Source organism: Plectrocnemia conspersa, unplaced genomic scaffold (genome assembly GCF_051122295.1).
Source record: "Plectrocnemia conspersa isolate PC_06_02 unplaced genomic scaffold, ASM5112229v1 ptg000006l, whole genome shotgun sequence".
NCBI classification, from domain to species: domain Eukaryota; kingdom Metazoa; phylum Arthropoda; class Insecta; order Trichoptera; family Polycentropodidae; genus Plectrocnemia; species Plectrocnemia conspersa.
The window spans coordinates 13085889-13106775 of NW_028277170.1; the positions used below are offsets into that span (position 1 = coordinate 13085889).

Here is a 20887-nt window from a genome sequence, read left to right on the forward strand (position 1 = left end):
ACAATTAATACATGTTAACAATCAATACAGTGAATCGCAGTGTACGCCACGCAATCCACTTTTATTCCAATAATCACATTCGCTTTACTTCCACATTCGAATAGTAAGAGTTGACAACCAATTACTGTTAAAAAACATATATTTTATTATGCGAGAAATAGACCAAAATATTAATTTTACAATATATGTATTTAAAAATATGTATAAGTTAAATGTAAATTTTCAAATTTTTTTTGTGTATGTACATTTATATCTATTATATGTATGTAATTGTATCACTATTTAACAAAAATTATCTATCAATTATCTAGATGCATGATCACCTAACAGTTTTTGTCTATTAACATAGTAGTAAAAATATTTTACACAGACGCAAGTAAAGTGCAAATGTAAATCGCAATGTAATGCTAACAATTATACGACATGTTATTAGTGAATCGCAGTGAATCGCAGTGTACGCCACGCAATCCACTTTTATTCCAATAATCACATTCGCTTTACTTCCACATTCGAATAGTAAGAGTTGACAACCAATTATTGTATAAAAACATATATTTTATTATGCGAGAAATAGACCAAAATATTAATTTTACAATATATGTATTTAAAAATATGTATAAGTTAAATGTAAATTTTCAAATTTTTTTTTGTGTATGTACATTTATATCTATTATATGTATGTAATTTTATCACTATATAACAATAATATTCTATCAATTTAAAAATGTTTCTAAAAATATATCATACATCTAAAAGTGTTTTTGGTATTTTCTAAACTCTACAATTTATGCCAATACGCTGCAGTTTCCCGTTAATAACAATTATTGAAGCAAAGGTAGAAAAAAAAAACAACACACAATCGTATTTTCGTGAGACGTAAACGAATTACTTATTATGACTGGGCTTTAGGACGCACGAATGTAAGTGGGTAAAATTGGATAATGTGACGTTCACTGGACGGTATCGCAATGCTACGCTTAAAATGCATTAGAAATATCAGTAAATCAATATTGACACTGGCGATTCTAGAATGTGCTCTCGTTCGAAACATTGCGGTCGTCTTGTTGACCAACTGCAATATTATTCAACAAATTAGGTTAAATCAAAACAATATTTTTATATATGTATGCTTATTTCACTTACATAGGTGCATTTGATTTTAGTTTTGGTGTCTAACACTTGAATGCTGAAGACTTCAGATTATGTTTCTAACGCCTAAGGTATAATAAAAATTATATTAAAGCATTTGCCTTATTAATGAATTTCGATCAAAACTACATTTTACCTCAACAAGTCTATAAAGATATAATGGTTTTCGAATGTAAGATGCATGATCACCCAAAAGTTTTTGTCTATTAACATAGTAGTAAAAATATTTTACACAGACGCAAATAAAGTGCAAAATGTAAATCGCAATGTAATGCTAACAATTATACGACATGTTATTAGTGAATCGCAGTGAATCGCAGTGTACGCCACGCAATCCACTTTTATTCCAATAATCACATTCGCTTTACTTCCACATTCGAATAGTAAGAGTTGACAACCAATTACTGTATAAAAACATATATTTTATTATGTTAGAAATAGACCAAAATATTAATTTTACAATATATGTATTAAAAAATATGTATATGTTAAATAAAAATTTTCAATTTTTTTTTCTGTGTATGTACATTTATATCTATTATATGTATGTAATTTTATCACTATATAACAAAAATATTTTATCAATTTAAAAATGTTTCTAAAAATATATCATACTTCCAAAAGTGTTTTTGGTATCTTCGAAACTCTCCAAACTATGCCAATACGCTGCAGTTTCCCGTTAATAACAATTATTGAAGCAAAGGTAGAAAAAAAACAACACACAATCGTATTTTCGTGCTACGTAAACGAATTAATTATTATGACTGGGCTCTAGGACGTACGAATGTCAGTGGGTAAAATTGGATAATGTGACGTTCACTGGACGGTATCGCAATGCAACGCTTAAACTGCATAATGAATGACATTAAATCAATATTGACACTGGCGATTCTGGAATGTGCTCTCGTTCGAAACATTGTGGTCGTCTTGTTGACCAACTGCAATAATAATCAACAAATTAGGGTAAATCAATACAATATATTTATATATGTATGCTTATTTCACTTACATAGGTGCATCCGATCTTTGTTTTGGTGTCTAACATTTGAATGCTGAAGACTTCAGATTATGTTTCTGACGCCTAAAGTATAATAAATATTAAATTAAAGCATTTGCAATATTAATAAATTTTGATCAAAACCTAATTTTACCTCAACAATTGTATAAAGACATAATGGTTTCAAATGGAAGATGCATGATCACCCAACAGTTTTTATCTATTAACATAGAAGTAAAAATATTCTACACAGTCGCAAATAAAGTGCAAAATATGAATCGCAATTTAATGCTAACAATTAATACGACATGTTATTAGTAAATCGCAGTGTACGCCACGCTATCCACTTTTATTCCAATAATCACATTCGCTTTACACCCACATTCGAATAGTAAGAGTTGACAACCAATTACTGTATAAAAACATATATTTTATTTTGTGCGAAATATACCGGAATAATAATTTTACATAATATGTATTTAAAAATATGTATATGTTATATGTAAATTTTTAATTTTTTTTGTGTGTGTACATTTATATCTATTATATGTATGTAACTGTATCACTATATAACAAAAATATTTTATCAATTTAAAAATGTTTCTAAAAAGTATATCATACATCTAAAAGTGTTTTTGGTTTTTTCTAAGCTCTCCAAACTATGGCAAAACGCTGCAGTTATCCGGTAATAACAATTATTGAAGCAAAGGTAGAAAAAAATAACACACAAGAGTATTTTCGTGCGACACGAATGTAAGTGGGTAAAATTGTATAATATGACGTTCACTGGACGGTATCGCAACGCAACGCATAAGATGCATAAGGAATGTTATTGTATTAATAATGACACTGGCGATTCTGGAATGTGCTCTCGTTCGAAACATTGTGGTCGTCTTGTTAAGCAACTGCAATAATAATCAACAAATTAGGGTAAATCAATACAATATATATATATATATATATATATATATATATATATATATATATATATATATATATATATATATATATATATATATATATATATATATGTATGCTTATTTCACTTACATAGGTGCATCCGATCTTTGTTTTGGTGTCTAACATTTGAATGCTGAAGACTTCAGATTATGTTTCTGACGCCTAAGGTATAATAAAAATTATATTAAAGCATTTGCCATATTAATAAATTTCGCTCAAAACTATATTTTACCTCAACCATTGTATAAAGACATAATGGTTTTCAAATGGAAGATGCATGATCACCCAACAGTTTTTGTCTATTAACATAGAAGTAAAAATATTCTACACAGACGCAAATAAAGTGCAAAATATAAATCGCAATGTAATGCAAACAATTAATACGACATGTTATTAGTGAATCGCATTGTACGCCACGCAATCCAATTTTAATCCAATAATCACGTTAGCTTTACACCACATTCGAATAGTGAGAGTTGACAACCAATAACTGTATAAAAACATATATTTTATTTTGTGCGAAATAGACTAAAATATTAATTTTACATTATATGTATTTAAAAATATGTATATGTTAAATGTAAATTAAAATTTTTTTTTTTTTTTGTGTATGTTCATTTGTATAATATATGTATGCAACTGTATCACTATATAACAAAAATATTCAATCAATTTAAAAATGTTTCTAAAAATACATCATACATCTAAAAGTGTTTTTGGTTTCTTCTAAGCTCTCCAAACTATGGCAAAACGCTGCAGTTTCCCGTTAATAACAATTATTGAAGCAAAGGTAGAAAAAAAATTACACACAAGAGTATTTTCGTGCGACGTAAACGAATTAATTATTATCACTGGGCTCTAGGACGCACGAATGTAAGTGGGTAAAATTGGATAATGTGACGTTCACTGGACGGTATCGCAATGCAACGCTTAAAATGCATAAGGAATGTCATTGAATCAATATTGACACTGGCGATTTTAGAATCTGCTCTCAATCGAAACATTGTGGTCGTCATGTTGACCAACTGCAATAATAATCAACAAATTAGGTTAAATATATACAATATTTTTATATATGTATGCTTAATTTACTTACATAGGTGCATTTGATCTTAGTATTGGTGTCTAACATTTAAATGCTGAAGACTTCAGATTATGTTTCTGACGCCTAAGGTATAATAAAAATTATATTAAAGTGTATGAAGATATAATGGTTTTCAAATGGAAGATGCATGATCACCAACCAATTTTTGTCTTTTAACATGGAAGTAAAAATAATTCACACAGACGCAAATAAAGTGCAAAATATAAATCGCAATGTAATGCTAACAATTATAAAGACATGTTATTAGTGAATCGCAGTGTACGTCACGCTATCCACTTTTAAACCAATAATTACACACGCTTTACTACCACTTTTGAATAGTAAGAGTTGACAACCAATTACTGTATAATTACATATATTTTATTATGTGCGAAATAGACCGAAATAATAATTTTACAATATATGTATTTTAAAAAATGTATATGTTATATGTACATTTTATATAATTTTTTTATGTATGTACATTAATATCTATTATATGTATGTAATTGTATCACTATAAAACAAAAATATTTTATTAATTTAAAAATGTTTCTAAAAAAGATATCATACTTCTAAAAGTGTTTTCGGTTTCTTCTAAACTTTCCAAACTATGCCAATACGCTGCGGTTTCCCGATAATAACAAATATTGAAGCAAAGGTAGGGAAAAACATTACACACTCGTATTTATGTGCGACGTATACGAATTAATTATTATGACTGGGCTCTAGCACGCACGAATGTAAGTGGGTAAAATTGGATAGTGTGACTTTCACTGGACGTTATCGCAATGCAACGCTTAAGATGCATAAGGAATGTCATTGAATAAATAATGACACTGGCGATCCTGGTATGTGCTCTCGTTCAAAACATTGTGGTCATATTGTTGACTAACTGCAATAATAATCAACAATTTGGGTTAAATTAATACAATATTTTTTATATATGTATGCTTATTTGACTTACATAGGTGCATTGGATTTTAGTTTTGGTGTCTAACATTTGAATGCTGAAGACTTTAGATTAGATTTCTAACGCCTACGGTATAATAAAAAGTATATTAAAACATTTACAATAATTATAAATTCCGATCAAAACTTCATTTTACCTCAACAAGTGTATGAATATATAATAACTTTGAAATGGAAGATGTATGATCACCCAACAGGTCATGTCTATTAACATATAAGTAAAAATATTTTACACAGACGCGAATTAAGGGCAAAATAGAGGTCGCAATGTAATGCTAACAATTAATTCGACATGGTTATAGTAAATCGCAGTGTACGCCACGCTATCCACTTTTAATCCAATTTTCACAGTTGCTTTACTCCTACATTCGAATAGTAAGAGTTGACAACCAATTCTGTATAACTACATATATTTTATTTTGTGCTAAATAGACCGAAATATTAAGTTTACATTGTATGTATTTTAAAATATGTACAATATATGTTATATATAATTTATTTATACTTTTTTTTTATGTACGTACATTTATATTTATTATACGTATGTAATTGTATTGCCATATGACAAACATATTCTATCAATTTAGAAATGTTTCTAACTGCATTTTTTAAATAATATATCATACGTCTAAAAGTGTTTAAGGTTTTCTCTAAACTTTCTAAACTATGCCGATACGCTGTAGTTTCCCGATAATAACAATTATTGAAGCGAAGGTAGGAAAAAAACAACACACAATCGTATTTTCGTGCGACGTATACGGTTTTATTATTGTGACTGGGCTTTAGCACGCACGAATGTAATTGTGTAAAATTGGAATCTGTGACGTTTACTGGACGGAATCGCAATGCAACGCTTAAGATGCATAAAGAATGTCATTGAATCAATAATGACACTGGCGATCCTGGTATGTGCTTTCGTTCGAAACATTGTGGTCGTCTTGTTGACTAACTGCAATAATAATCAACTTATTGGGTTAAATCAATACAATAATTTTATATATATATATATATATATATATATATATATGTATGCCTATTTTACTTACATGGATTAATCTGATCTATGTATGGGTGTCTATGATTTGAATGCTGCGGACTTTTAATTATGTTGCTGACTCCTGAAGTATAATAAAAATATTTTATAAATAGTACAAAGGTTTGTTTTGAAAATACTATTATATATAATTACGTTATTTTAAAAATCGCCTGTAGCTCCTAATGAAAGTTTATGGATCGTGCTGGAAGGACAGAATATCATTTATTCACCTCACGTTCCGGTAGGGTCGGTCTTGGATGTACTTCTGATATGCTGGATTTTCCTCGTGGACTTCATGGTTGTCTGCGACAGGGTGAAGTTCCAGTAGTCGTCTTGGAAGTCTTTGCTGGTGTAGGTTGGGCATTGGTGAAGTTTCTTGCTCTTGTCTCGATAGCGAGAGTGATGTGATATTGTATGGAAACTCCAATTTTTTATATAGTGGATTTTTGTCAATATTATAGTGCAATATCGTTCTGCTTTTCGCGGTTTATGGTACTTATTCAGGTTTTATATTTATTTTACAATTTTAAGTTTTCTCACGACATTGTTTCTCTTGCGGTGTGTAAATTTTTTCCTTTCGCATTTCATTAGGAAATAATCTGTGACGTGGTAAACGTAAGATGTAATTTTTTTTATGTGGGATTTTAGGTTTGAGTCTAGTTTATTTACTTTTAATCCAAGCGAACGTAACATATTATTGCTATGTTCAAAGACTCCCCTAATTCTTGGTCGCGCTTGGTTAGTAGATATGTGCGTGGGCGAGTGGTCGATTAGATATTGGAGACTGTTTATCACTACGCCTTAAGAATATTTTAATTTTGACGACCTAAAATAGCGGTTATTAACTTTTTGTATCGCTGTTCCAGCAAGCTTCCCTATTTCTTGTTCGCGCTTGATCCGCGCGTCAGTGAGGTGTTGATTAGACATGCGAAAATGTTCTATTCTTCGCTTCCAGATAAAAATGTGATTGTCAATTGGTGGTCCCCACAGTACACCCCCTCTAGCAATTTAGAATTGTGAAATTAAATTAGGGAGCCAGACGTGAAATTTCTGTAGAATTTGTAGTCTGGTCTTAATGCGTAGCATATCGTCGCAAATGTGAAATTATGTATTTATTAGACGAAGAAAAAAAGCGCATGGAACAAGAGTTCCGCAGGTGTAGCGTCTTGTTGGCCCGATGAAATATGCATCATGTGTCTTGTGTGCATATAGGTGCATTTCTATGAACAAGACGCTCTCAAATTGGTGGCCCTGGTCTGTGGTGATTCTAAGAGGTACGCCAAATCTTGATATTCATCCGTTAAAAGGCTCTTTGGCTACTGTTTCGGCCGTGATATCTTCAATGGAACAAGATATCTGCAATGGAGTGAATCTGTCGATATGTCTCAGGATATATTTTTTCCACGTGACTGCGACAGAGACGACGATGTCAATGTGAATGTGAGGAGGCTCAACGTTTCCGATTGGAGTAGATGTGTGCAGTTTCCTTTTGACAATTGACATGCTGTGCCTTCTCTGGCCCATCGTTTGCAGTTAGAGGGTAAAGAGGGCAAGTAAAATTTGGCTGAGACTAACTTGGTAGTGGCGGTCTTGCGGGGTGTGAAAATCTATGACACGAATCGAAAGCCTTTTTTCTAAATTGGAGCGGCAGGTACGGTCGCTCTCTTCCAGTTGATGCATCGCACATAATAGTGAAGTCTGATCCGAAAAAAATTACGGGCTTTAAGGTTGATCGTGTTTTTATTTTTGGATCAGCTGCTAGTTGTCGGGCCAGTTCTTCATAGTCAATTCCTCTTGTTGCAGTTTCAACTCTGGATAAAGCGCCGGCTACCACACCATCACCCGCAACGTGACGAATGTAGGTAGTAAACTGTGCAATATAATCCGTGTGGCGAAATTGTCTCGTTTCTGACTAAACGCATATTGTTGAGGTTTATGGTCGGTGTAGATCGTAAATTGTCTTTCCTCTACCATATGGCAAAAGTGTTTCACTGCCCTGTATATGGCCAAAAGTTCTTGGTCGTAGATGCTGTATCGCATTTCTGTTGTTGAAAATTTCTTAGAAAATAGTGGGCCCTAGTCTTCCCCTACTTGTTGTGGTACTGCGCCGATGGTTTTGTCTGATTCGTTGGTAAAAAGTGCTAATGGTATCTTTCAATACGGCTGTAGGATTCAAATGCTTATTTAAGCTCATTATTCCAAGGGATTGGATCGTTCTTTTTCTTACAGCTTTTAAGTTGATCGGTTAGTAGTTGCTGACCTTTAGAAGCGTCAGCAATGAATCGGTGGTAGAAATTCAGCATGCCGAGAAAACGTATAAGTTTTTTCATCTGTTCCGGGCGACCTTCTCTGGTAGAAATTTGGTGTCACTTAGTCGGCTAAAGAGTTGCTGGAAATGCTCCTGTTATTGCTGATGGCCCTCAGATGCGACGAGAATGTTGCAATGTATATGAAGAAAAAATCTAGGCCCCTTAGTACTGAATCCACGAAGCGCTGAAAGGTCTGTGCTGCATTTCTAAGTCCAAATGACATAAACGGATATTCATATAACCCGAACTGTGTCGAGATAGTAATTTTTTAAATGTTCCCGTGAGCGACTGGAATTTTGATTAGCCAGTGCGTGAGCGAAGTCTTCGATATTCGGTACAGGATTGCTATCTGGTATTATTCTAGCACTAAGGTTCTTGTAGTCTCCGGTCTCCATTCTCCTGAAGTTTTCTTGGCGACCAAATGAAGAAATGACGACAAAGGTAGACTGTGTGCAAATGTAGTAACAAAAGTTTCGTTAGTTGTTGGTAGGTCTGCTGTGTATAGTAGGTACATTATCGGCCCAAGCACACTGTCTTGAAGGACCCCCGATCTTATTTTTGAATGAGCTAACACTTCGTCCTGGTATTTGATTCGAACATGTCTATCACTCAGATATGACTAAAGTATCACATACATGTTATAGGGGAATGCGTTTTTATTGTAGGTCCTATTGCCTTTGTCAAACCACCTCCTCCACCACCACCTCCACCACCACCACCTCCACCACCACCTCCACCACCACCTCCACCACCACCTCCACCACCACCACCACCACCACCACCACCACCTCTATCACCACCACTTCCACCACCACCAACTCCACCCTTTGTCAAACGTCTGGTTGATGTCTAGAAATGCAGCTGTACAGTACCGTTCATGGAAGTTTCTGTTCATCTCACCCGCCACTCGGTGTACTGTCTTTCTGAATAAAACCAAATTGTTGATAAGGAACTAACCTTTTTCTCTGTAAAATAGGTCTAATTCTTCGGAGCAACAGTGTTTCGAAAACTTTTGATAATATAGGTTGGAGACTTATTGGCCTATATGATTTTAGGTCTTGTGAATCCTTTGCCGGTTTTGGTATCATTATAACCTTCGCAGTCTTCCATTGAGCTGGATAGTATTAGTGTCTCAAAGAAGAGTTAAAGTAAACGTAATCATTTTAATAGCATTATCTGGAAGTTCCGTTAATATTTTCCCCTGTAATTAGATTATGTCCAAAAGTTTTTTTCCGGTTGAGATTGTTTTTAATAACATATTTACCCTCTCTCATTGTTATCTTCTTTACAGACACATCGAGTTGATACGGAGCGTCTAGAAAGGACAGTACCATCCTCTCTTCGTTAAAAACCTTTACTAAATGTTCAGCAAAAGCTGTAACTTTTTTTTATTGTTTCTTGTCCATTTTTCATTTTATAGTTTGTTTTATTGATTTTGTTGCCTTCCAAAGAGTTTAGTTTGTGGCTTCGTTTGCGTTAAAGTTTTTAAGATAATCCTGTATAGCTTGATTTTTTATGTCATTTAAAGTTTGTTTCAATTTTTTTGCGACTCGATTGAATTTGGTTTTAATAATTTTGTCTCTTGACAGCATCCACATTATTTTCAACTTCCTTTTTTCTGCATCTTATTCTTTTACAAACAATGGATTATTGCTTTTGGCGTTTTGCTCTTTACGTTGGGGGGTGGAAACACGAGCTGCGTTTTATATGGTGCCGGTGACACAAGAGGCAGCTTCATCTATTTCTTCTTCTGTATTTTAAGTATGATCCTCTCCTCTACTAGACATCTGAATTTGTCCCATATACGAAAATTGGGGGTGGGTTGGCTTCCTTTTTTCTCTTCTTTTTGTTCACCTTCTTCTCCGGCCAGGGCTCCATATCTACTCGATGTGTGGCTTAGCCAATAGTCCGTAATGGTTTTTTTCTTTTGATTTATTCCTTTACAAGACAGGTTCGCTTGGTTTTTCTAGATTCTTCCATTTTTCACTCTTCATTAGTTTTGGGATTCGGGCTAGGTCTTCACTATCAGTTTTACTGTCCGACATTTTCAATATTTATTATTATTATTTATCCACTGCCCACTGCAATATTATTGTCACCATCACAAATGTCATAGATTGAAAAGCCGTGTTTGACTGGCGCTGCGCGATTACACTTTTAATATGCACTTGTGATTATGTTTTAAGATACTTTTGGAATTGTTTATGTTGTTCTGTCTCCGTTTTACAAATCACTTATACGATTCGCACAACCGTTACGGTATAATGTTCGCGACCCAAAACTGACTTAAATATAATAAACCCAATGGAATGGAGTGAAAAGTGCAAGGTATCATGACAAAAGTGTGATTTTCAGTGTCTCAATGCAATGCTATCAATGAATAAGAAATGTTATTGGTGTTATAATAATAGAGGCTATTATATAATGTGTTCTCATTCGTAAACATTATTGACCAACTGCAATAATAAACAAACAGTTGGTTTAAATCAATACAATATTACTACATATGTATGCTAATTAAACTTACATAGATGCAACCGATTCTAGTACAGATATCTGAATTTAAATCCTGCGGTCTTCAAATAAAGTTTCTGACGCTTAAAGTATAAAAAAATATTATTAAAACACTATTTTTATTAATATAATTCGATTAAATCTACAGTTTACCTCAACCAGTGTATGCAGATAGTTTTCAGAATTAAAATATTATTATCCAACAGTTAGCCATAAATATAGGAGTTGAAATACGCAATACAGACTTGAATATAATCAACTCAATGGAATAGATGGAAAAGTGCACGGTATCAAGACAAAAGTCTATGCGTTATTTTCGGCGTTGCAATGTATTTCTATCAATGAATACGACATTTGATCAGTTTTATAGTAATTAAAGCAATTTTATAATGCGCTTTTGTTCGTATACATTATGGTAGTCTTATTGAATAACTGCAATAATAAACAACCAATTGGGTTAAATGAATACAATATTTTTTATATATGTATGCTGATTTAACTTACATAGATGCATGATGTTGTCTTCCAATTATGTTGCTGACGCTTTAAGTATAATAAAAATAATATTAAAACAGTATCTTTATTAATATAATTTGATTAAAACTACATCTTACCTCAACCAGTGTATGCAGTTAGTTTTTAGAGTAAAGATGTTAACACCCAACAAAATTTAACCGCAAAAATAGAACATGAAATACCCAACACAGATTTTAATATAATATACCCAATGGAATAGACGGAAAAGTGCACAGTATCAAGACAACAGTCGGTGTGAGATTTTCGGCGTTGCGGTGCAGTGTTATCAATGAATATGCCATATCATTTATGTTATAATTGCAGTGGCAATTTAACAATGTGTTCTCAGTTGTATACATTGAGGTAATCTTATTGAATAAATTAAATAATATACAATTAATAGGGTTAAATAAATACAATATTTTTATTTATGTATGCTTATTTAACTTACGTTGATGCAACCGATTCTAGTATGAGTATATAACATTTGTATGCTGCGGTCTTCAAATAATGTTGCTGATGCTTTAGGTATAAGCAAAAATAATATTAAAACAGTATCTTTATTAATATAATTTGATTAAAACTACATTTACCTCAACCAGTGTATGCAGTTAGTTTTTATAGTAAAGATGTTGCCACCCAACAATTTTTATGCGCTTTTGTTCGTATATGGTCGTTTTGTTGACATACTGCAATAATAAACAAACAATTGGATTAAATCAATACAATTTTATTATATATGTATGCTGATTTAACTTACATAGATGCAACCGATCCTGGTACGGGTATCTAACGTTTGATTGCTGCGGTTTTTACATCATGTTGCTGACGCTTTAAGTATAATAAAAATAATATAAAAACTGTATCTTTATTAATATAATTCCATTAAAACTATATTTTACCTCAACTAGTGTATTATTCAGATAGTTTTCAAAATCATCCAACAGATTTTGGCCATAAAAATGGGAGTTGTAATACCCAAAACAGACTTAAATATGATGAGCCCAATGGAATAAAGTGAAAAGTGCACGGTATCAAGACAAAAGTCGGTGTGTGATTTTCGGCGTTGTAATGCAGTGCTGTCAATGAATATAACATTTTATTTGTGTTATAATAGCAATAGCAATTTCATAATGTGCTCTTGGTCTTATACATTAGGGTCATCTTGTTGAATTAATGAAATAAAATACAATTAATAGGGTTAAATAAATACAATATTTTAATTTATGTATGCTTATTTAACTTACATAGATGCAACCGATTATTGTACGAATCTTCAACATTTGAATCCTGCGGTCTTCAAATTATGTTGCTGACACTTTAAGTATAATAAAAATAATATTAAACGTTATTTTTATTAATATAATTCGATTTAAACTACATTTTACCTCAACTAGTGTATTCAGATAGTTTTCAGATTTAAGATGCTATCATCCAACAGCTTTTAGCTATAAAAATAGGAGCTGTAATTCCCAAAACAGACTTGAATATAATAAACCCAATGGAATAGAGTGAAAAGTGCACGGTATCAAGACAAAATTCGGTGTGTGATTTTCGGCGTTGCAATGCAGTGCTGTCAATGAATATAACATGTTATTTATGTTATAATATAAATAGCCATTTCACAATGTGCTCTCAGTCGTAGACATTGGGTCGTCTTGGTGACTTACTGCAATAATAATCAAGCATTCGGGTAAAATCAATTCAACATTACAATATATGTATGCTGATTTAACTTACATAGATCATAGTATAAGTATCTAAAAGTTGAATGCTGTGTTCTTCATTTTATGTTGCTGATGCTTAAAGTATAAATACGATAGTTATATAACATTTTATTTATTATTATAATTTGAATATTTCTTTATTTTACCACAACAAGTGAATGTAACTTGATTTTAGTAGCATGATGATATTTGCTAACAGTAGTATTATCTAAAAACATAATATGTTTACACTTTTATTATTACAAAGTCTTTTTATTGTACTGAAGGTTGCTCCCGATGCAATTAGGTCTAAGCACAGAAAGGTCAATATAATTGCTAAGGCACAAGATAGACATTCTAAAAGAAAATTTCACTCTTAAAATTGATATCTTTGTATACGACAAGATCATATAACTAGTTGCTCTCAATTTTAGTTCAAAACCTAATATATAAAATATTATTTTATTCTGTTTGCTACCAGGAATATATCATAGCGTTGTAACGCAAAAATATCAATAGAGGGTCAAATTAAACGAGTACATGATTACTATCCTATTCAGCAAATATGATTCTGAGAAGATACACACCTAGTAATCATCATTCTCCCGGAGCAATTTGCATCACAATAGTTTATGTTAGGGTGTCTAGTATTGAAATCTTTAGTTGAAATGACAGCTTTCAGGTCCAAACACTGCACCACAATCCCTCCGAAGCAAATTGTTTCTTAGATAGTTTCCTAGCTACCGAATAATATTGTTTTGTTTTTTATTTGAATCGCGACGGTTTTTAGTGTTAACGTTGAATTAGGCGTCGGTTATCGATTTTTAAACAAATATCATGACTTTTATATCTATTCTTGAGAGACAGTTTTTCCGGCGGAAGATAAATTTCAGAATGTACTCGTACATTTATGTATGTTAACGTGGGATTTTAAATGAGTTTCGGTGTACACGATAATAATACTTACTAATTTGTAATTTCGATACGATAGTTTTCTTTCGGATTCCACGAGAATTCAGCGTCCATCTTCGGGTACGTGATACGGAGGGCAGTAAACTGCTCTTACTCCAGGCTGAAGATTGGCTCAAGCACGACTGACGCTGCAAAAGGTCTTATTTTTTTATATAAAACGTAAAAACTAATTTAAAGAGCTTAACATTATGTGCAATTCATTAAATTGGTTTTAACTATTTTCGTGTTTATTTTTATGTTATTAGCTACAATATAATAAACATAAGTATATTTTATTTAACGTTGGTAATAAGTGATAATTTAAGTACATTTAGCTGAAGATACTCCTTCCTATACGGGCAATGTTTGTAGTCAGATGATCTCCTCCTCATCTGATACATCTTGCGGGTAATTCGTGGTCCTTCGTGGAGCAGTTGATATTAGCTTGGCTTCCGGTGCATTTGACGCACTTTGTGGTGTCGCCGTACGCTTAACACCTGAAACATTGATTGACATGAATACAATTTCGTTTGTACATTTCTAGGGTATACTTTTCATAGCAAACAAACTGGAAGCGTTTTATAGCGATTAAGCTCACGTTGAAGCTAAACTGCACTAGGTTTAGCCTGGAGTCTTCGTGTCTCTGTCTTGGTCTTCATCTTTAGTAACGTCTGTCTCTCTAAAGCAGCAGCAGCAATGTCGTCAATGAGGATTTTGGATAGTCACCGTAAAACGGATTTCATAGTTTGGTATTTATTGTGAATAACGTGTAAAAAGCACGGATAACCTTTTATTAGTCCATTCATAAGGGTTATTATTATTTTAGTTTATTCATTAGTTGTAAAGTAGGTCCCAAAGTTTTCATTACTACGGGCGGGATCCTTGATGGTTTAGAATTATCGTCACTTTTTCCGGTTTTTAAACCGGTTTTGCCTGATAGTCGCCTGTCTCTTTTAGTTATGTGCTTATTATTAAATATTGCACATTTGTCAATAACGTATTTGTCAGTGCTGAATATAAAGTCTGTTTCACTAAAACTAAATACGATATAGCCTGATGTATATTTATAAATAATGATTTAAAATATTGCGGGTAATTCTGATATTATTAATATGTTATCTTGTTGCTTGAGTATCATTTTAAAAGCCGCATTAAAGCCAACGCATCATTTTCAGGGTCAAGTCAGCATTTATTGGTTTAAACTCTTATGTTTAGTAAATTTTATGCCAATTGTTTAAAAGAGCTCTTTAAATGTCTACGAGGTTTTTTATTAAATAGTAAACTTTTGACTTTAACGTAATTAATTTTTTCAAGTATATAGGAATCCGGAAATCATTTCCTTAAATATTTATGAACAAAAAAGCATCGTAGTGGTTATATGTAACTGTACTTGAATTAACATTTTCGTTTATCAGAAATAAACTTTAAAGTATTAATAACTGTCTTATGTACAATAGTTATTAACATATTTGTAATGTTTCCATATGCAGTATATAATAGAAAAGATTACTTTTTCGTACCCAATAATACTAGGTATACTCGCCAAAACACGAGGGAATTACATTTACTTAATGGAGTCATTACGTACAATTTAAAATTGAATCGCTCATTGAAAGTACAGTTTTCATTTTAGGGTCTTGTCAGCATTTCTTGTTTTAAATTCTTAGGTTTAGTAATTTTTCTGGCAATTGTTTTAAAGAGCTCTTTAAATGTCTATGAGAATTTATTAATAAATGGTACACTTTAGTCAATAACGTAAATAATTATGCTAAATATAAACTACGCTAAAATATCAAAATTAAATGATACCAACTGGACCAGCTCCTCATAGCTAACATTAAACAGGGCAATGTGTAATGCCAGCGTATTAAGTGCGGACGTCCTAGCCCCAACGGCCATACAACTTTCTGCGAGAACTCTCAATGCTCCTAAAAGAAAGGCGCTGAGATATAAGGACGGATGTCCCTTTGTAAAGGTATATTAAAAACCTTTTTTGAATTTTTTCCACTAAGTGGGAAAATTTGCCTTTTTGGGGATTCCAAATTATAGATCCCGATTCAAGAATGCTACGAGCTAAGGCGTTATAGAGGATGCAAATAACTGACGGATCGTCAAATGAAAGGCGTTCCTCATAACAAAGCCGAGCATCTTGGAAGATTTATCACAGACGTCGTGTATGTGTAGAGAGAACCTTCACTTGTTCTAAAAAGTTATTCCGAGATCTTTAGTGGAAGTTTGTTTGTTTGTTTGACAATTTTTTTAATAATAGCTCATGACAAACCTTGTCAAAAGCCTTCTCAAAATCTGTATACACGACGTCTACTTGAATTTCCGATATGTAGTTTTTAATATATACTCTATATTTATTTTTTAACCACTAATAATATGTATATTTCCCAAATACTACATGAGGGAATACCATTTACTTATTGGAGTTATTACGTACAATTTATAATTAAGTCGCTCATTAAACGTACACAGTTTTCGTTTTATTTACTATAAAGTCTTCATAATATATCAGTCTGTTTAATCTAATATACTTCGATATTGTCTAAAGCAGGGGTGGCCTACCCAAGTGATCTTGCGGGCCACTTTGGAAATGCATCATAACTCCGCGGGCCATGTATAAAATTATATATCCCATATTAGATTTAGATACACTATAGACATTTTTTTGAGTGAAAAATTGTCCATGGTGTATTGGCCATTATAAAATAAATATATTTTGTAAAAGTGTGGGGAATCTTGCGGGCCTCAGGGCGGGCCGCGGGTTGGCCCCTCCTGGTCTAAAGTATACTAATTAATAATAATTACGAATACTTGGGCTGATGCTTATAAATCGCCACTAATCTTCTACTATTTTATTTTATTTTACACTTATATGTCTATAACGTAATTTAATTGATTAATATAATTTATGCTTTATTATACACGTATGGAAATAAAGGTGTTTTTTTTAGAGATATAGAATTTTAAAATGAAATAAAACACATAAAAATCGTGGTGATGGCCATGGTATTGGCTTTATTGGAAGTATAATTTTATGCCATTAGTATTTAAATATGATTTCGGGTATATAGGCGCCACGAAGTCCAAATTTCGACCACTTTTCCAAGCAGCTGGGGCCGTATATCAAAAATAACGCGGCGAATGTTGGCTTCCAAATCGTCCACTTTCTCTGGTTTAGCGGCGTAGACTAGCGACTTTACATATTTCCACAGAAAATAATCTAAAGGTGTTTAAATAACACGATTTTGGAGGCTAATTCTAAAGTCAATTACGCGAAATCAATTAAATGCGATAATAGAATGTATCTATCGATAAATTGATTATGGCGCGCGCTGTGTAGTAGGTTGCGCCGTCTTGTTAAAACCAAAGCTCTTTCACAATAATGCCATTCAATTGAGAAACGAAAAAGTGTGTATTTATATATCTACATCGTTCTCAATTGACTGTAATGTTCTGGTTGGCATCATTTTTGAAGAAATATGGACCATTGATTCCATCAGCACATAAAGCATACCAAACAGTGCTTTTTTGTGGGTCTCGATAATAGCTAGTGGATTTTCTTTTGAAACAAAATTTTGCTGTAAAAATGATGATTAAGAGCAATCTTGTTTTCAGACCATTAACCGAACGCACACGACGGTTAAGGGACTAAAAAATAATCATTTATGTCAAAACCAAAGTCTATCCATTTATTAGGTATCTCATGCAATACTTTATGAATAGTCTTATTAAAATCGTGTTTGTGGCACAAAATTAGTAAACACGACAGATTCGTTGCTATTGATCTTGACACACGATAACCACGCTGTTTACAATTAAGTATTATTTGATATTGTTTGAAGTATACTTATGAATTATTATTTCGAATACTTTGGCTGATGTTTAAAAAGTCGACATCCGCCTTTTAATATTATTTTTTATATTACTAATATCATTTACCTCTTAAAAATCATTTTTATTAAATTTTCCTCAGGTCTACCATTGTGATTATCATCTGTCGTCGGCACAGATGATAATCAAAGTGTTCGTATCCCATTGTATTATTTACCACAGTTGCTCTTCAGTTTTACTCATTTTAACGCCAGAAAATAAAACACTATTGTGAGACTCAGTACTGTTAAATATTATCGTCAGTAGAGTATTATTGTCGATTTTATCACACATGCTATTCAACAGATCGTCGACGATCTTTATCGATATATCGCTTTTTATATCCAAATTCATATGCGCCAGGGTGAGCTTACTCTTATTATAATTTTGTAATACTTTAGAAACTACACTCGTGTTGTTGTCGGATTGAATGTACACTATGTCATTCTGTTCTTGGGTATGTTTTATATAAGAGTTTCTAATACTATTTGAGCTGACAATTGTGTACGGTTTCAACTCCCACTTGGAATCGGTTCTGTCGAATTGTTTTTGTGTCCGTCGAAACTCACGATGGTTAGCTAATTGGTCTGTTAAATACTTATTTCCAAATGCTATGTTGTTCCTTAGTTTCAACTGTACAAGTTTCAGTGAAGCCAACGCATCTTCTTCAGGGTCGTGACCGCTTTTGTTATTTTGAATTCTGATGTTTAGGAATTCTCTTGCTAAATGTTTTAAAGAATTTTTTCGCCGTCTATTAGAGTTAGTATTGAAAATTACGCTAGTATCAATAATGTAAGGATGGTACATCTTCAACACATTCAAATCGAAATTAAGTGACTGCCCGATGAGAATGGCATCAGCGGGCAAGATACTTATTAATTGGTTTTGAACATGATGGAGCCGTACCGTTGTCTCTTCTAGTAATTCTTCAGTTACACCCGATTTGTCGGTGTAATAATCGGTTACAGGGTTAAAGGGCTTGACGAAAGAAGTGTAGAGGAGGTTACTTGTTTCGTCAATCACAGAAATTCTGGCCAATTCGATTTCATTGTAACCCGTGTACACCATCTCACAGTCGATTGCAAACATCGGCGAATTTTCAGTGACCGGGTTGTAATATTCTTGGCTGAATACAAACTCCGGTTTCTCTACAATGTACATTGGGATACTATACTCGTTTTCGAGCATTTCTTTAATGCTTAAAAGCAATTCCGTTCTAGAAAACTGGTCGAGCTGGTTGCATGGAATTAAGTTTGGAGTATCAATTTCATTTATTAGAAATAAACTTTTTAGTGATGAAAGTCGGTCTTCTGTGGGTGCTAGCGCACTTGCAATGTTTCCGTAATTAGTATATGTTCCTTTCGCTTTACCACTAATAATTGGTACCATCGCCAAATACTCTACGAGAGAATCATCATGAGTCATTAAATGTAATTTACTGTTAAACTTTCTATTAAAAGTAAATAGCGCTTGTTTTGCTACGAAGTCTTCATACGATATGTTATTTACTACTAACGCTATGGAAGTCTTTAATTTTTTTGGTTTCAAACTACACCATCCCGTTGATATGGATGAATAGTTTACCGACGCGCAGGACAGTAGAAGTAAATGTTGTAGGTCGGTGATAAATAATGGGATACGAACACTTTCAGGCCTATCAAGTGACGATTGAATATCATTGTCATGTAAGGTTAAATGCATTTTATAATTACTGCTGCTTTTTACCATTGTTTTAGATTTATTTGACAGCATCTTAAATAAACATAGTTTGTTGAATTAACTCACATGGTAATATATATTAGAATATTTTTTGATACATACATTTTAATAGGTCAAACAAGCTTAGTCAAAATATAAATAACGGGACAGAAATTGGTCAGCAGTCAGTCTGAAATAATGTTATTTAATTAGTATATTCTACTATAGTGCATAAATGTTACTAATTTTCTAATGAGCCATTCACTAAAAAAAGCATAAATCATATGATTTATAACAATAACCGTTTTAGTATATCACTTTCAAAAACCAGGGCATTAATACTAATACTACTGGTAATCTTCCAGCAATTGAGTTTAGTTTTCATAATGGTGTCAAAAAAACAATTTGACAACACGGAAAATACACAAAGCAACTCAATATGATTTGTGATTTAATGGCCGCCAGTTGTCGAAATGATTTTATCGCAGTGTAAGTTTCATACTCGAGCAGAGGCGGCTGGTGAATAGTTGCGTCTCAGTTGTACGATCGTAAAACAACGTGCTGATGCGTGCGTGTGACGGAGTGAGAGCTCCTCCCTCTCACTTTGTCACACGCATGCATCAGCACGGTGTTTTATGATCGTGCGACTGAAACGAAACGCTTCACCAGCAGCCTCTGTATACGAGCATTGTTATTCCATGTAGTTTTAAATTAAATCTGCTAAGAAATCCCGTGATATCTGCAAATAAAGTTAATTTATAAAGCTATTATGTGTTTGATAATATTGTAGTAGCTGAGATCAAGTATTTTCGTTGAAATAATAAATAAATCGTTCTTTTGATTTTAATAAATCTCAATGTTGAGCCATAGAAATGGTGTATAAGAGAACAAATTAGGATATTCGCCTGCAATTTTTGATAGAAAAGTCATGGAACTGACACCGGTTAAGTTCACCGCTGACACAACTGGTTTATTAACACACGATAGATTGAGATATTTCCCACAAAGTATCTGCCATTAATAATACAATCAATACTTGAACACTCTCTGGAAGTTGTCCGAACCGAAGTTTAACTGAAGTTGGCCAAGGTCGCTGACTTCCGAGTAGCAGCCACA

The 20887-nt window shown here is 32.8% G+C and overlaps 1 protein-coding gene and 3 long non-coding RNA genes across 9 annotated transcripts; all 4 read right to left on the bottom strand.

The window, feature by feature from the left end:
• Positions 1 to 640: 640 nt before the first annotated feature.
• On the bottom strand, positions 641 to 2442 carry LOC148234273 (uncharacterized). Its single transcript, XR_015809906.1, has 5 exons — positions 2301 to 2442; positions 2159 to 2230; positions 1286 to 2087; positions 1144 to 1215; positions 641 to 1072 (listed from the first exon to the last, which is right to left on the bottom strand). It is a non-coding gene; the product is annotated as an uncharacterized LOC148234273 (long non-coding RNA).
• Positions 2443 to 2767: 325 nt separating this feature from the next.
• On the bottom strand, positions 2768 to 3477 carry LOC148234274 (uncharacterized). Its single transcript, XR_015809905.1, has 3 exons — positions 3339 to 3477; positions 3197 to 3268; positions 2768 to 3051 (listed from the first exon to the last, which is right to left on the bottom strand). It is a non-coding gene; the product is annotated as an uncharacterized LOC148234274 (long non-coding RNA).
• A 220-nt stretch (positions 3478 to 3697) lies between these two features.
• On the bottom strand, positions 3698 to 9333 carry LOC148234275 (uncharacterized). Of its 3 annotated transcripts, XR_015809903.1 has the most exons (6): positions 6429 to 9333; positions 5300 to 5366; positions 5158 to 5229; positions 4873 to 5085; positions 4203 to 4274; positions 3698 to 4131 (listed from the first exon to the last, which is right to left on the bottom strand). It is a non-coding gene; the product is annotated as an uncharacterized LOC148234275 (long non-coding RNA). The 3 variants fall into 3 exon arrangements; XR_015809902.1 differs by lacking the exons at positions 3698 to 4131; positions 4203 to 4274 and having other exon boundaries at positions 4957 to 5085; positions 6429 to 8392; XR_015809904.1 differs by lacking the exons at positions 3698 to 4131; positions 4203 to 4274; positions 4873 to 5085; positions 5158 to 5229; positions 5300 to 5366 and adding exons at positions 5668 to 6111; positions 6209 to 6280 and having other exon boundaries at positions 6429 to 8894.
• Positions 9334 to 9927: 594 nt separating this feature from the next.
• LOC148234276 (RNA exonuclease 5-like) lies at positions 9928 to 19955 on the bottom strand. 4 transcript variants are annotated; one of them, XR_015809900.1, is made up of 15 exons: positions 14793 to 16948; positions 14524 to 14691; positions 14211 to 14343; positions 13278 to 13339; positions 12926 to 13206; positions 12796 to 12855; positions 12440 to 12683; positions 12298 to 12368; positions 12131 to 12226; positions 11989 to 12059; positions 11636 to 11905; positions 11526 to 11564; positions 11175 to 11453; positions 11035 to 11104; positions 9928 to 10963 (listed from the first exon to the last, which is right to left on the bottom strand). XR_015809900.1 is itself a non-coding variant. In XM_088187502.1 (15 exons), exon 1 carries the CDS (start codon positions 19823 to 19825, stop codon positions 18248 to 18250), a length of 1578 nt encoding a protein of 525 aa, XP_088043628.1. In that variant the 5' UTR covers positions 19826 to 19955; the 3' UTR covers positions 9928 to 10963; positions 11035 to 11104; positions 11175 to 11453; positions 11526 to 11564; positions 11636 to 11905; positions 11989 to 12059; positions 12131 to 12226; positions 12298 to 12368; positions 12440 to 12683; positions 12796 to 12855; positions 12926 to 13206; positions 13278 to 13339; positions 14211 to 14343; positions 14524 to 14691; positions 14764 to 18247. The 4 variants fall into 4 exon arrangements, 2 of the variants coding, with proteins under 2 accessions (XP_088043628.1, XP_088043629.1); XM_088187502.1 differs by having other exon boundaries at positions 14764 to 19955; XR_015809901.1 differs by lacking the exons at positions 12440 to 12683; positions 12796 to 12855; positions 12926 to 13206; positions 13278 to 13339 and having other exon boundaries at positions 14793 to 16599.
• Positions 19956 to 20887: the final 932 nt, after the last annotated feature.